This window comes from Sciurus vulgaris, assembly GCF_902686455.1.
Source record: "Sciurus vulgaris genome assembly, chromosome: 8".
Taxonomy (NCBI): Eukaryota; Metazoa; Chordata; class Mammalia; order Rodentia; family Sciuridae; genus Sciurus; species Sciurus vulgaris.
Window position 1 is genome coordinate 90,859,135 of NC_136468.1, and position 17,072 is coordinate 90,876,206.

Genomic DNA, 17,072 nt, shown 5'->3' on the forward strand with positions numbered 1-17,072 from the left:
TCACAGCAGCGAAATAACTGACTAAAACAGAAGGGTTTTATAGAAAGGAGTTCAAAGTTCCTGCATTGAGGGAGAGGTGGAGACCTGATGGGCCACATACGTTGCCTTTGTTTTAAAAATTCTGAAAGAGCTGGGCGAAGTGGACATAGGACCTGCTGGCTCCCTGCTAGGCACAGAGGGTGGGGAAATTCCTTGTGGTTGCTGATGGGACCCCTAACCCATTCGATTTCCTTATGGGAATAAGGAAATGCCACTCCCTTATCCAGGCAGACACAGCCTTCACACAGTTTGACCAGGAAACCACAGTCCAGATTTCTCTGTCTCTATGGGGCAACTCTGTAAGGAGTTCAACATGTCCATCATCCAGAGAAGCCCTGATGACTGGATTTTGTGCACAGCAAACAAGCTTGACTTCCAATTACTGTGCCAGCTCTGCTTCTAACTCAGGTCAGATTTAGCTCCATTCACCCCTAAGGCAAACAAGTTTCACCCCAACATCATTTCTGATTAACTGGTAAATTAGGTTGAAAAAATACACAAGCCAACTGTAGGTTCAATAAGAGAAGTGTGTGGGAATCGACTAGCCATGACTTCGTGGGCATAGGAGGGCAGTGCATGGCCATGTATTTATCATTCTGTCCTAAGGAATGTAAGAGCATGTCACCAGCCAATTCTCAGAACTCGTGGGAGCGCTTTAACCCATTCTGGGATTCCATCCATCTAGAATATAATAGTGCTGAGATACTGATTCAAGTCACCATTCCCATCTCTATCGCTGTACTGTCTTAGAAGCCAGGGCCATAGAGCAGCAAATTTATGGGCACGAAATTCTTTTGTGAGGATCACCAAGTTCTCTGCTGTTTTAGGAACACTGCCTCAGAGAGAAATGACCTGGTTGGCCCAGAGTCTTCACTCAACGGTCCTTACACAGATCCAAACTCCTTTTTCAGAGGAACATTCCAAGCACAAACAGCTACAGGCGGCTGTACCTGCTTCTAACTCAGGTCAACTCCCTGTTAAAGGGATTTGTTGACCTATTCTGAACGACCACCATTCCCTTGGTCGACAGAGTAACAGTTTGAGTCATGCAGCAGCCTGTAGTCAGAATGGGGCCCTGCCCAGAAAGCAAACAGGAAATAGGAAATGTTAGGGATATGCTTCCCAAGTGCGAGCATCCCTTCACTCTGGATTCAGGAGACTGCAGGTCCATCTCCAGAAACAGATACCTAGAGTGAGAGGTGTGCCCAGGTATGAAGAGCCAGCAGATAGGCTCTGCATGGTAGCATGATTTCTCTGGGTCTGCTACTGTAGGTTCAGCAACATCCATCTCAGTCTTTCCTGACCTCAACCTTGATGATGCATAACCACTCACCTGTGATCTTCTCAGCAGCCCAGTACTTCCCTACAGTCTCAAGCACCCAGGCTTCTTCCCGATCCACAAGCAGATACGCACTTTGGAAGCTATGGCAGGAGTTCGCATCTTCATAATAATTCCCACCTTGTCCATGTTCTTCCAACAAAGAGACAATGACATCTAAGGCTTCTTTAGCTGTTGCCCCTCTTTCTAAACCAAGCCTGAAGCAAGGAAACAAGAAGCGTGCCTCAGTCATTTCATACCACTTGATTACTGTCATAGCAACCAAAGACCAGGACAAGGCTCAGGCATGTAGCGTGCCAATGCCTCTACTCAGAATATCTCCACCACACATTTGGTTACAAATGGACAAAACAGCCCCCTTCTGCACAGACAGAATCAAGAACCAGTGTCTTTTCCCTCTGAAAGGAAGGTCAGTCCTCTCTTTCTCTGTGCTGACTCTGTCTCCCATGAATCTGTCTGAACCTTAGTAAGGCCCCTTTTCTGTGCCCTGTGCTGCCTCCTGACTCCTGCCTAGGCAAAAGGAAATCTCTGCCCAGTCCATCATTCTACACCAGGAATTTTGGTTACTGCTGTGTCCTGTTTTTGTTCCTTCAAAATTCATATGCTGCAACCCTATCACCTAATATGATGATACTAGGCAGTGGGGCCTTAGGGACCTGATTAAATCATTGAGGTGGGGGGCTGAGATTAACGCCCTATGAAAGAGGCTCAGAGAGCTGCCTCGCCCCATCCACCATGTGAGGATACAGCAAGAAGGCACTATTTATGAGTCAGATATGAGTTCACACTAGACACCAAATGTTGGCACCTTGAACTTAGACTTCCCAGCTCCCAAACTAAGAGCAGTAAACTTCTCTTGTTTATAAGGATCCTATTTATAGTATTTTGTTTTCACAGTCTGAATGGCCTAAGACAATTAGATCTCATTAGAAACGGTGTCTGGTTAGGACATGGACCATCCTTTTTCTACATATTTTCCTCTTATTAGCCTACTTCTATTAGTGTGGCTTACAACTTCAGCTATCAAAAGAACACACACTCCTTCTGAAGTGAGACATCCATCCTGGTCCTTCCAATTAATAAAACTTTTAGAGAGGGTACAGATACTGCCCTCTGTTTGACCACAGGCAATCTACATAATATATTTGAACCTCAGCTTTATAACATCTGTAAAATCAGTTCCTATGTCACTGGGTTACTATGAAGATGGCTTTCATGAGATAACTAATATGAAAATAGATGGCCTGGGGCTGGGGATGTGGTTCAGTGGTAGAGCATTTGTCTAGCATGCATGAGGTCCTGGGTTCGATGCCCAGCACTGCAAAAGAAAAAACAAATGGCACTAGTTCCTAGGAGCAAGTAAGTGATGAGTAGATTTCAGGAGGCAGAACATCATGACAGAGAAATCTACAATTCAGAGATAAAGAATCAACTTCTAGTTCTGTTGTAGCTACTCACTGGCAGTATGATCTTAAGTAACATCATCTTTTCAAACCTTTATTTTCTCATTGGTAAAGTAAAAACAGTCCTACCTCCCTCCTCGGGCTGGTATGAAAGAAAATGGTATATCATATATACTCAGTTCATTTATTCATCTGATCATTCAAAGTATAATTCTGCTGGCAAGAACTCAAGAGTCTTAGAGCAAAGCTACTAAGATAGTAGTACAAGCCCGTTCTTGGTGAATTTTCAATCTGAGAAGTAGTGGCTATTAAAATTCACCCAATTTAGTGTTTTCTGAAGAGCATACCACTGTGCTGTCACGGAGAAGAAAAGATAATGTAGCCACAAGCTATGGACTTATTCTTGTAACAGGCTTACTTTCATAGTCGATTTATTACATACCAATTCATTTGAAATTTCTCATTCTAAGCTCACTTAAGAAGACTTGGCTACAAAGCTCTGATCTACAAAGCTGAACCCTAATGCCTTAGGAGAGTGATAAAAAAAAAAAGAAATAAATAAACCTGATCCTTTTGCGGTTCATAAGCATGAGGACTGGATTTGCACACTGCTGTCTGAGATGCGTCTCCCTGAAACCTTGTTACCACATTGACACATTACTTGTCTGATGTGAAAAAAAGAAAAAAAGAGCAAGCTCACTGGAAGATAGAATTAAGCTGACTTTTCCCTGGTCAGCATTGTCTCCTTCAAAGAGGAGCAGCAAGAGTGAGTGCTCATCTTATCTGGAGGATCCAAAGCCAACCAGTGGGCTATGAGACCTTCATCACCCAGAACTGCACCCTGGAGGGCCTCCTTCCTCCTTTCCAGGGTCCCTGGTGGGCCCTGGTCACAATGCTCTCTACACACTCTCCAGCAGATTCTGCTCCTAGGACCTTTGCAGGGCCCCAAATGACTCATGCAAATCTATGTAGGGACATGTGAACATCTAGCCATGTGCAGTAGCCCTATCTGTGGAGGCTGCGACCTCTCTAATGCTCTCTGGATATTCGGCCCATTTACATTCCTCAGAAACCCCCAATATGTGCACTTGCCTTCACCCTGCCTTGGATGCCCTACATGCAGAGCAGGACCTCAGCACCCCGCTACAGACATAATTGTGGTCTCACCCTCCTACTCCTCTGACCAGGACCGTGGGTGCTCCTTGGACTCACATGACCATCTCCAGCTGGTCTCCCAGCCATGGGATGAGAACAGGACCACCAGCTCCTCAGTGCAAGGCCATGAAGAACATCAGGGTTCTGTACTCTCCCCCTGAGATTGAGAGACGCAGGTGAATCCCATGTCACTGAGTGCAGAGGAGATGCCAAGACCAGGCTTGTGATAATCCCGGGACACACATCACCCAACATCCAGAGGCCTATTTTAAAACTGTTTTCAACTGTCTTGCCTCCTAGATGGAGTAGATTCATGTGATTCCAGATAAGAAAAGCACTTTTCTAGCCCCAGGGCCTGATTTCACTTCCACTGCCACCCCTTAGCCTGGGCAAGACCAGGATTGGGAAGAGGATAAAATTAAATAAGCCCAAGTTATAGTCTCATTCTGACATCTACTTTCAGAGCAACTCAGATCCTTACAAACTGTGTGCTTTGTCCAGGATGTTCTGGGTCTGACAGTTAGCGGCTTCTAAATGCAATTCCTAGTTTTATGGGGAAATCTTTATTTGGGGCCCCTGGCCTTCTCACAGATATGTCATCTAGCCCCACCCAATCCTGAAATGTTTACACCTCTCATTGAGGAAGAAGAGAAACACCTGCACTTTCTCTGCTTAAAGGCCCTTTTTTTAAGAACTCTGCATATCTGTTCAATATCTGTGCTTCTAGAGATAAGAGGAAACCTGTCCCTTTATATGTCAAATGGGGTAAAACTAAATTATAGCTAAATTTACTATGGATGTATAATTGTTGCCCTGGGGAAAGAAATGAAAACAGTTGATACCCCTTCTCTTAGCCTGGTATTCTTAGAGGACTCTGCCAAGTACCTTCCTTCTTCCCATAATCAACAAGTCTAGGTACCCTCTGGGGTCATAGCTGCTCGTTTATATGTGAGGTGTCTCCCCCAAAGCTCATGTGAGACAATTCAAGAAAATTTAGAGATGAAGTGATTAGGTTATGAGAGCCTTAACCTAATCAGTGCATTAAGGCTCTGATATGGATTATCAGGGTGGATTAACTGGGTGGTAACAGTAGACTGAAAGGGTGTGGCTGGAGAGATGGGTCAATGGGGGTGTGTCTTTGGGGGTTTATATTCTGCCCTTGATAAACAGATTTTTCTCTGCTGCTAGTGGCTATGTCCTGAGCTGTTTAGTGAGCCATTTATGGACTAAGAACTCTGAAACCGTGAACCAAATAAACTTTTCCTCCTCTAATTGTTCTTGTCAGATCTTTTGGTGATAGCAGCTAAAAATTTGACTAAAACAATAGCCTTTTGGACACTGGAAAATTCCCAGCCTTCAGCCAGAGGGCCGGAAGTAGGAAGGTAAGGTTGTGAACAGAATGTACATGTCTTTCCACCCCCATTTGTATGTTGAAGCTAACCCCCAATGTGATGGTATTTAGAGGTGCCTTTGGGAGGTGATTAGGTCATGAGGGTGGAGCCTTTGTGATGATATTAGGGCCCTTGTCAAAGAGACACCAGATGTTGTCCTCTCTCTGCTGTCTGCCATGTAAGGGCACAAAGAGCAGACAGTGTCTGCAAACCAGAAAGTGGGTGCTCACCAGACACCGGATGTGTGGGCACCCTGATCTTGAACTTCCCAGCCTCCAGAAGAGGAATAAACATTTGTTGTTTAAACTCCCTAGTCTATGGCACATTTATCACAGCAGCCCATATCAACTAAGGTGACATTTAAGTGGATGTTAAGTGGTGCATTGATTTGGGAATTTAAAACTTGTGGAGACTCATGGTTTTGGACTGCATTCGTGCACTAGGCTTCACCAGTCCAGACCAGACCAGAAAAACTGAAAGCAAAACTGAAGATTTGCTGAGCGCAATAGGGCACGCCTGTAATCCCAGCTCCAAAGGCTGAGGCAAGCGGATCACAAGTTCAAAGCTAGCCTCAGGAATTTAGCAAGGCCCTAACAACTCAACAAGACTCTGTCTGTAAATAAAATATCAAAAAGAGCTGGGGATGTGGCTCAGTGGTTAAGCGCCCCAGGTTCAATTCCTGTACCAAGGGGGTGGTGGGGGGCGGGACTGAAGCTTTAAGGGAGCATAGAGGACACAAAAATAGTCTAGTTTTTCATTAAAACAATAGATTCCAGTCTGCCTGAATCAGCATAACAAGAAGTCCCTTCTGCTTTCACACTTACAAAAAAGTAACCTGAAATAACCTAATAATAACCAATCTATTTTTCCCCTGCTGTTCTGTTTCCTTGTTTCCATTTTATGAATCCCACTGTTCTGCTATTGCTTCATGGGAACTCTTATTCCATTTTGCAGAATGAAGACTGCCCTGATTCCTGCGTCATAAATAAATGCCAACTCGACCTAAAACTAAATTTGCCATAATTTTGACATTTGGCAGAGGGAACAGTGTGTGATCTTTAGCCTCATCTCCACTTCTCAATGTCCCGAGCTTCCTGTCTCATTAGAGCGGGACTGTGATCTAATGCGGAGAGGAGTGGCCCACCTGAGGTTAGCAGGTCCTGGTATCTCTGGCTTAGCCACCTTCTAGCCCTGGAGCTGGGGGCAAGTCCTTAAGCTCCAGTTTCCTCACCTACCAAATGTAAGTAAACAGACCAACTTCAATGGCTGGTTGTGAGAAAAGAATGAAATATATGCAAGTATGTCTTCCTAGAGCGGTCAGGAAGGAATAACTACTGGCCATTCTTCCTCCTACAGACAGTGACTAGCTTCCCTTCAAATCACCTGTGACTTTCCATGTTTGTCAACAACCTAAACTACAAGCCTTACCAAATTTTCACACTGGCTTCTTTCCAAGGACTTTTGTGTTTTTCAACATGCTGAGGGGCTGATGGGATGTGTCCAGAATTATAAGATGTTCTGAAATACTGAGATTGGGGTTTTGTGCCAATGTTAAACATGAATAGGAGAAGCAAAAGTCGATCAGCAGAAAAAGAAAATAAAGCAGTTATTGCAAAGGGAAGAGGCTTGGAACACTGAAGGAATGGGGTGACCTGCCCAAACCAGCCATATCAGTGTCACCAAGGAAAATGCTAAATAAACCCTCTACTTTTGCTTGCTCTTAATTGACTTTAAGAAAAACATAGTAATTCTGGAGGAGATGCAGCTAGGCAATAACATTATTAATCTCCCACTGGCTTTGCTGTAGATAATACCTGTGGGTTATGATAGCAACAATTGTCTAGGTTACCCTTCAGGGACCCAAGACCCACTTTTGCTGAAAGCACTGACTCTTCACTTGAGCCTACAGATATTGGATGGGTAACTGGGATGGGATTAAAAGGCCTGGCATCTCTGTCTTCCTATTGCGTCTCTCTCCTTTGTTGCCTCACTTCTGAGCCTGATTCTATTCAGCCCTGCTAAGAACACTGGAGAAAAGTTTTGTGCAAAGTATAATACAGGGTTGGACTAACCTAGACTTGCCTGGTTGCTCTCAGTCTCTCCACTTAAAGGCTAAAGGCACCTATAGATACCATGACCAGAAGTATCATGAAAGGAGTAAAAAGAGGTAGCACCCAAGTTCCTGGTAGATATCTCTGCCTATTCCCAGAAAAGAAAGGAATATTCCTCCCCTTCCTCATCCTATTCCTCTCCCTCATTATTCTTCCTATATCTGTAACCCCTTGACCTTGGAGTTGAGAAAATGAATTGTGAGCAAAGTCCCCTCTTTTCCATTCTTTGGTCACTGAATAAAGTCCTTCTCTCTCCCCAGCAGTCAACTCTCAGACATGATTCTTCCATGGGTCCAGCCTCCAAAGCTGGGTCCAGTAACACCAGCTCAAAGAACAGATGGTTAAATTTCATGAATTTTGAACCAATTGTTAAGCAACTGGTAGCTTGAAATCTGTCCTGGTGGGAGCTTTACATCACAGGAAGTAAAAAGGCCACAAATCAGGACTGCCCCTCCCCTCAGCTGATTATTAAACATTTCCCAGCATACATCAGACTAATGGATGCTAAAAGCTTCCAAGTCCTCATAGGTGCAGGAGCCCACATGCATTATCATGACAAACAGACCCTGGATTGAAAGGGACATGTTGACATCCAGAAAATAAATTTCCATCTTCACGTTAGCTCCTGTCAGCTGCTTGACACTTAGAACCAACTTCATGAACATGCAGAAATGTCTGTGTCTATGAATCTGTTCTCGGGGTTGGGGATAGGAATGGGGGAACTGGTTGACAGAGTCTCACAGAGATCTGTGGATAGTAAAAATAAAATATGAAACAAAGAAATAAAAAACAAAGCTTGGCTTTTAGCATCAGCATCAGTAGAGTATTGAAGCTACTGCCTAATGCTTGCATTCCTTCGAGCCTCTAAGAAACACATATGAACTGTACCTTTACTTTAAACGCAGTGTCTATTAGAATGCTACAGTCATTCATTTATGTCTCTTTGAACTGAGGTTGAGGGGACCTATGGGGGAACTGCTTTATTTTGTTAATATTCCACCACAGTCTAGCAGATACTTGGAGCGTAAAATGGAAACAGCCTCCTCTCACAGGAGCTGTCCAGGAAAGAAATGGCATCCAAGCACAGAGGACATGCAAGGACAGAGGAAGTAGGGGTGATACAGCGTTACCTCATACAGTGATACCTAGGGGGACACTGAGTCTGACATTGAAAGAATGGAACCAACCCCCAGCAAGGTCCCCCTGCAGCAGGGCTTCTCTGTCTTTGTTGCACTTCAGACCCTTCTGGGGTCTGATTGCTGGCCCCACCCCCAGATTCAGAAGAGGTCTGGTGGATACTGTTAATATCAAATAGGTTCCCAGGCCACATGTGTCCACCGTTCACACTGAGAACCAGTGCTCTAGAACCTGGCCGCTCAAACTGTCGTTGGTAAATGGTCAGTGGTCATCATTAATATCTCCTGGAGCTTCCTACAAATTCACACAGGAGCACTTCTGGTGCAGGAGTCACTTCTAGAATTTGGTTGGTCTGAAATGGTCCCTTAGAATCTCACCAGGCTTGGCTGAACCAATCCTAGTCAGTTTAAAGCTGAGACCAGACCCTGAACTTGAAAATCCATGCGAGGTGCAGATAACAGAGGCCTCACTCTGAAGATCCCACCTGTCACAGGGTCCTCATACTCCTTTTTACTGCAGAAGCTACACATGCCTCGCCAGGGCAAGAGTTAAAATTAAATGGCTAAAGTTTAGCTTTACCCTGTCATCTACTCCTGACATGTTATTATTCCAGACCTTGCTAGCTATCACAACACCAATTATGTACCAAATTTATCTTCTCTGTCTATATCCCTCAGTCTTGCAGAGAGATCCAAGTCAAACACACCTCCTCAAAGCATGCCAAATGTGCCCAGACAGTGACAATCTCTGAACATCCAGCAGTGCTTGCTGATCAGACAAACTTTGAGAACCTGTTTCACTGCTTGTACCCTGGAATTCTGTGCCACCCATGTAACATCAAATCTCAGATCTCCTGAGTCACCTCTCCCATGCTGTCATCTCTAACATTGTTCATACAATTTGCATTGCTTAATTTTTTGTCTTCTCCCTGAAACCACATTAAAATCTCGTTGAGGCTTTGAGCTTCTTTATGTACTCGGAGTTTAGCACAAAGCAGATATTCAGTAAACTCCTGTTGCCTTATTGGTTGATAATCTTGAAAAGATCAATCTGAAGCTTGCAAGAAAAAAGCATTCTCGATGGCACTTGCTAGTGAATGGATGGAAATGGAGAAAATCATGCTAAGTGAAATAAGCCAGACTCAGAAAATTAATGGTCGAATATTTTCTCTCGTATGTGGAAGCTAGAGTCAAAAAAAAAAGGAGCGTTTAGTCACTTATCAAAATTCAATTGTTGATCACCCATTAGGTGCAGGACCCACAGTTCCCACTGCTTGTGGTGCGGGGCCAAAAGTGGGGGACAGGCGGAGGACCAAATAGACAAAGATCCCTGCCTATCCAGCTTCCACATCCAGTTCCTTCTGGTACATGCTGGCTGGGAAAGAGGGGAAAGAAAGAAAAGCCACAACTGAGAGTTAGAAGGTGAAGGAGGGAAGGCATCTCTGTTGTTGCTGTTGTTATTGGTTTTTCTTTTATATTCTATACGTTTCATATATCTTTTCTTTGACATATTATATATTTCAAATACAATACAATTTATCCATTTAAACTATATGGTTCAATGGTTTTAGTCCATTCATAAAATTGTGCAGCTATTGCCATGATTCAAGTATAGAACATTTTCAAACGTCCCCACAAGAAACCTCACACCCCTTGGGAATCACGCTCCACTCCTCACCTCCACCCCAACCTAGGCAACCACTAATCTACTTCCTGCATCCGGATTTCCCTCTTCTATATATTTCATACAAATGGAATCATACAACATATGACTTTTGTGTCTGGCTTCTTTCACTTGGTACATGTTTTCAATATCATCATGAAGCATAGGATGATACTTGATTCTTTTTTATTGATGAAAAATATTCCATTTTAACCTATTCTTTTTTTCCGACCATCTGAAGGTTTCTATCAAAAAGGACACGTCATCTTTGGGAGGATTATGTTACCAAATATGAAATTCAGGAGGAAGTAAATCCCATCCCCATTGCTCAGTCTGGGCAGTTGTTTCAAAGAATCACCATGCAGTACCTGACCAGATCCATCCCCAGTAAGGCTTCCGTCTCAGCAGCTGGTTCTCTGGTGTTGACGGCTTCATTGGCTATGCACACACCATGTTCATTGGCTCCCATTTCTGCCCCCCAGAGCCAGGCAGGTCTGCTTATCACTATGGCATGTGTCCTTGGAACTTGGTCAATTGAAATGTAAGTGCACTAAAAAATGAACACAAGAAAGAAAGCACCATCACCCATTGGGTAACACTTGGTTTCCACCTTGACCCTCACAATGGACCATGACATCAGTCACAAACAGAGCCAAACTATAAAAGACTTTGCAAACACCCAGCTTTAAAAGACACGTGGAGTTGCAATGCAGCTCAAAGGTTTCCATAGTGAGCTCAGTCTGTTTGGTTCAAGCCAATCTATTCATAGTGCTTCCATATCTGTGATCATCCTGCACCAGGTAGTCAGTCAATCTCAGATACTCTGTGTCTGGCCATCTCCATAGCCACAGATGACCACCAGCATTTCAAATGAACATAGCTATTAATTTTCATTTGCAAAAGTCCTGACGGATCTGGGGTTTCTAAACTTTTTTGAAAGTAAGGAGCTCTTTCTTCAAAAGAAACCTCACCCAGAAGCCTGGCACAGAAAGCAGCTCAAAGGGAAAATGCTTTGTTTAGAGAAGGAAAATTCCCTGAGACCCCAACGATAATTCCTAGAATTTCCCAGAACACAGTTTGACAACCTACATGATTGTAGTAGTGGCAGAAAACAGAGAAATGATAATAATATTGGCAAAGAACTATGGCATTACAACATCCACCTCCTCACACACTGCTTTCCAGTCTGTGCGGCTGGATTCTCACACTTCGGCAGTGAGCAGGCCCACAGAGGTGTGTCTCTAGCTGCTATCAGTGACACAGCACATGCCACTTAGACTTGCACATCTTAACCTTCTCCGGGCTGCCGTGTCTTTACCTACGGGAGCTAATTTAGATCAAACTGTTTCTTCCAAAATATTTTAAACTGCAAAACACTTGCTTCATAAAAACTCTTACACAGAAGCAGAAACACACACACACAAAAAAATCGATCAAGGAGAGCTATGGCAAAATGATGAGCAGTGTGGGACCAGGTCAAGTGGGGACATACTCAGATCCTTGCTTGCTTCTTCTTCCTTCTCCCCACCCTGTGGCCCACGGGGCATTAGGCTGTCCAAGGCCCCATAGGACTCTGGCATTCTGTGAGCCTATGACACATGACACCCTCTCTGTATGGTAGATGCAGTGTGGGCCACTAAATTGCAAAGAGCTCTTGAGCTCCCAGGGCCTTGGCTTTTTTTTTTTTTTTTTTTTTAGTTCAAGACAGCTCTATCGACTGACTGTAACCCAGAAAGCTATTCTGCATTGATTTCCTGTAACCTCTGCTACTCAGGTAAAAGCTGAAATCCACGGAGCACACACACTGGTTGGTCAGGTGACATCTGTATCTACACAATCCATGTCACGGGTTGCTCTGCACTGGGGGGATGTTAGTTCACTTGATGCATAGTTGTAAACTGCATGCATCAAGTCCAGGGCTTGCCAAGAAACCCTTGAGGTTTTTGGTGGCAAATGGACACTAAAACATATTCTTGAAATGTTTTCCTCCATTCAGTTCCCAAAATTTATTTATTTTAATAAATGATTCACCTAGAGAAAAAGGCCAACGAAATCAGGAATTACAACTATGTTCCTTGAGATTTTGTAAGTGGAACTGAAGTTTCTATCTTAAATTTGCATTCCGCTGTGTTAAAAAAAATAGTAATAATTCAGGCATTGCTATGGTTTGGATGTGGAAAGACCCCCTAAAGGCCCATGTGTTGAAGGCTTGATCCCCAGGGTGATGCTACTGGGAGATAATGGAACTTTAAGAGGTGGGGCTGATGGGTGGTTTTTAGGTCATTGGGGGTGTGCTCTTGAAGAGAACTGTGGGACACCATCATCTTACTCTTTCTCTTTTGCTCTCTGGCTCTTGAAGTAAGCCATTTTCCTCTGTCACACCTTCCTGCCATGATGAGCTGTCTTATCACAGGCCTAAAGCAACAGGGCAAACCAATCATGGGCTGGAGCTTCCAAAACCGTGAGCTCAAATAACCCTTTTCTCTATAAAATTAAGTGTCTCAAGTATTTGTTATCGAGATGAAAAGTTGATTAAGACAGGCATTGGCCAAGATTTTCCAAAACCCCTGTCTCCCCACGGAGCACAAGTAACAAATTTTGTCTCAAAAAGAAAGAATAGGGAAAGAAATCACAGCTTCTTAAAAAAGATTTATCATAATTTTTTGAAAGGCAGGAAAAAAAGTAGAAATAGGAAATGGTTTTACTGATTTGTCCTCAAGTTCATTTGTACACATTTATACCCATTTTACCAATTATTTATAGAGCACTCACTACACTCAAAGTATTTTGTGCCAAGTGTTGCTGGCAGAAAATCAATGAGGAAGGCCAGTTTCTGTCCTTTGGTTGGGAAAGAAGAAGGAACACACACACAAATTGTGTAACTGCCACAACGACTCCAGTGCCACTGAAGCCTGTCCTTTTCATATTCGTGGCATCTTGCCCCCTCCTTCTTATCAACCCTATTCTGTTTTGTTTTTATTTTTCCCATTCCATTCATTCCACTTACCCACTGGTAAAATATTACAGAGCTGACCTATACTATCTCCCCCAGCTAGAATGTAAGCTTCAGGAAAGAAGGGAGAGTCTTCGTCGTTTAGTTCAAGTACATATTAAGGCTGGTCCACAGTGGGCACCAGTAAGATTTTTAATGGATGCATGGGTGGGTAGATGGATGGATTGTAAAGGTCTAAAGGAGTATGATAAAGGTCCAAAGGAAAGAGGGAACACATCTAAGGGCCCAGAGGTTTTATCAAGTGGTGACATTTGAGTTGATCTTAAAAAAAACAGATCAGACATCAAGATATTCCAGACGGCCAGGCGTGGTGGCGTAAGTCCATAATCCCAGCAGTTCTGGAGGCTGAGGCAGGAAGATCTCAAGTTCAAAACCAGTCTCAGCATTGGAAATCCATATGCAACAGAATGAAACTAAACCCATATCTCTCACCCTGCACAAAACTCAACTCAAAATGGATTAAGGACCTTGGAATCAGACCAGAGACTCTGCAGATTATAGAAGAAAAAGTAGGTCCTGATCTTCAACATGTCGGCCTAGGACCAGACTTCCTCAACAGGACTCCCATAGCACAAGAAATAAAAGCAAGAATCAATAACTGGGATAGATTCAAACTAAAAAGCTTTCTCTCAGCAAAGGAAACTATCAGTAATGTGAAGAAAGAGCCTACAGAGTGGGAGAATATCTTTGCCAATCATACTTCAGATAGAGCACTAATCTCCAGAATTTATAAAGAACTCAAAAAACTCTACACCAAGAATACAAATAATCCAATCGACAAATGGGCTAAGGAAATGAACAGACACTTCACAGAAGAAGATGTACAAGCAATCAACAAACATATGAAAAAATGTTCAACATCTCTAGTAATAAGAGAAATGCAAATCAAAACCACCCTAAGATTCCATCTCACCCCAATTAGAATGGCGATTATCAAAAATACAAGCAACAGGTGTTGGCGAGGATGTGGGGAGAAAGGTACACTCATACATTGCTGGTGGGGCTGCAAATTAGTGCAGCCACTCTGGAAAGCAGTGTGGAGATTCCTTAGAAAACTTGGAATGGAACCACCATTTGACCCAGCTATCCCACTCCTTGGCCTATACCCAAAGGACTTAAAATCAGCATACTACAGAGATACAGCCACATCAATGTTCATAGCTGCTCAATTCACAATAGCCAGACTGTGGAACCAACCTAGATGTCCTTCAATTGATGAGTGGATAAAGAAACTGTGGTATATATATACAATGGAATATTACTCTGCCATAAAGAACGATAAAATTATGGCATTTACAGGCAAATGGATGAAACTGGAGAGCATCATGCTAAGTGAGATAAGCCAATCTCAAAAAATTAAAGGACAAATGATCTCGCTGATAAGTGGATGATGACACATAAGGGGGAGGGTGGAGGGAGTTAGTGTTAGGGTTAGGGTTAGGGTTAGAGTTAGGGAGGGGGACAAGAATGGAGGAAGAAAGGACTGTTTAGAGGGAAAAGAAGGGTGGGAGGGGTGGGGGGAAGGGAAAAAATAATAGAATGAATCAAACAACATTACCATATGTAAATTTATGATTATACAAATGGTATGCCTTTAACCCATGTACAAACAGACAAACAACATGTATCCCATTTGTTTACAATAAATAAAAAAAGAAAAAAAAAAAAAAAAACAGTCTCAGCAATGTAGCAAGGCCCTAAGCAACTTAGTGAGACCCTGTCTTAAAATAAAAAATAAAAAGGGCAAGGGATGTGGCTCAATGGTAAAACACACCTAGGTTCAATCCCTGGTACAAAAAAAAATAACCCAGATATATTCCAGACAGAGCAAAGCGCCTAAGAAAAGATAGAAGCGGAATGTCTGCTGTACATTCATGGTCCCAGGAGGTCTCCACTGAGCTGCTGAGGGTAGCACCTCTGACGACACTGAGGCACAGAACTGCAATGGCTCAACAAGGATTGATAAAAATGTTGCACATTGAATCAAAAGGACCAGATGGCCCTTGTGGGAGTTCAAACTGTATGCAGCCAACCTGACAATTTCCAGGCCAAATTGAGAATGATGAGGAAGGAAGGGGATCCCCGAATAGCCAGATGGGCCAGATCAGTCCCTCATAAGCCCTAGAACTGAAAGCCAAAGTGGCCAAATTCCCCTCAGGAGCTGGGAGCCTCAGGGAGCCTGTAACACATGCCCCTGGCGGCCTCTTTGTCATGGACCACAGAAGCCTGGGCCTAACAAGGGCCCTTCTGTGACAGTTATTCACGCCCACTCCATTGTGTTTTAAATCTGGCTAATCACAGCCACCTCTGGGGACTGGGGGCAGGGAGGGGAGGGATGAACATTTTACCCTCATATGCATGGGTTACTTAAAATCCCACTTTAGGATCAAATCTTATAAACTGATGAAATTTACACCAGAGGTAATCAGCTAAACTGTGTAAAGCCAGCCATCTAGAACATAAACTCCACAGTCCTTTCTTTCTTTTTTTTTTTTTTTTTCAATAATTCACTGACCTTGGCAACTGCTACATTATTAATGAGGCAGAGACAAGTGGGATTTGAGGTAGCAGAGGAGGTTTCGATGAGAGAAAACATTCATCGAGCACCCGAAATCTTCTTTCAGAGTGGAAAAAACAGTTCAGTGCCCCAAATCAAAATTCCTAGATAAATTTCTATAACAAAAAAAAAAAGGAAAGTGTTCAGCACTCAGATGAATCTTTAGAGGTGGCTGCCTTCAGAGCTCTGGTTATTAATCCATTCAAGTGAACTGTGAAAAGGGATGAGCAATTTGTCTTGCTTTCCCATGGCTATTCCCTGCCTTTCATAAAACAAATCTGCCAGCAAGTGTGACTTTTGGGTGCCAGAGCCTCAAAATAATGTAAGAATGCCCAGAGCAGGGAGGGAGTGTTGTAAAGTATACCTCCAAATGTCAACTCTACCTAATATGAACCCTGAGATTTTAAAGGACTGTCCTGTCCTGAGCCTGCCCCTCTTCCTGTGGCTGCAGGGGACACCTGCCATGTTGGATGGTGGAAAAGATGAGCTTTGAAAAGGCCCTACAGACAAAGACAAAAGCCATGACCCTGCAGAGCAAGCCCTTTATTGTTCTTCAGGATTGGGTCAAAAATGAAAAGCAGGATCAGCTTCCTGCCGGCGCCTACAGTGCCCCACGTCCCAGCCACACTATTTGTGAACATCGCCCAGTGAAAGGCGGAGTAGACGCTCACACAATAGGCGCTTCAGCTAATGAAATGCAACCATTGTGCCTCTCCTACTGTACTCAGATGGTGAACACAACCCTGGCACCACCAGCGAAAACCATTATGGGATACATTGATGAGTCAGTCAAACTTCTTAGAGTGAAGAGAGAACAGGCAGGGGCATGGGAGGCTTCAGAGAAATGGCTCTAGTGTTAGGAAAAATTCAACGCTAAAGCAGCCTGCTCATGGTCACTGAGGGTTTTTTTTTAATTTTTCTTGTTCGTTTTTAAATTTTTTTATCCCCATGTGTGCCCACTATTTGACTGGTTGTGTGTCCTTAAAGTTTATAAGAGTCTAAATAAAAACTAAAGAAGGTGGTGAGATCAGAGAGCAACACCATCGACCACACTTTAGAACTGCTTTCTATTTCCCTAAAGCTTTAAGAGATCTCTGGGGATGGGCCGTGCAGAGTCCTGGGGTCAGGAGTAGGTTTGGGAAAGGAGACTTGCTGCCAAGTTACGTTCTCAAGGAAGTCAGGCAATGCTTCTGGTTTCACACAGCTCCTGATCCAGGTGCCGGAGAGCAGAAAACAGACAGAAAGGAAGAACAGTATATAGTCTG

General features: G+C 43.5%; 1 protein-coding gene across 3 annotated transcripts in view; it reads right to left on the bottom strand.

Moving 5' to 3' along the window:
• Positions 1-17,072, bottom strand: part of SCRN1 (secernin 1) — a 65,071-nt gene that overhangs the window by 19,874 nt on the left and 28,125 nt on the right. For all 3 annotated transcript variants that reach the window (XM_079152125.1, XM_079152126.1, XM_079152127.1), the window contains exons 3-4: positions 10,606-10,787; positions 1,373-1,575 (exon numbers count right to left, since the gene is read on the bottom strand). In XM_079152125.1, the coding sequence (XP_079008251.1) occupies positions 1,373-1,575; positions 10,606-10,787 (385 nt within the window). The remainder of the gene's footprint in view (positions 1-1,372; positions 1,576-10,605; positions 10,788-17,072) is intronic.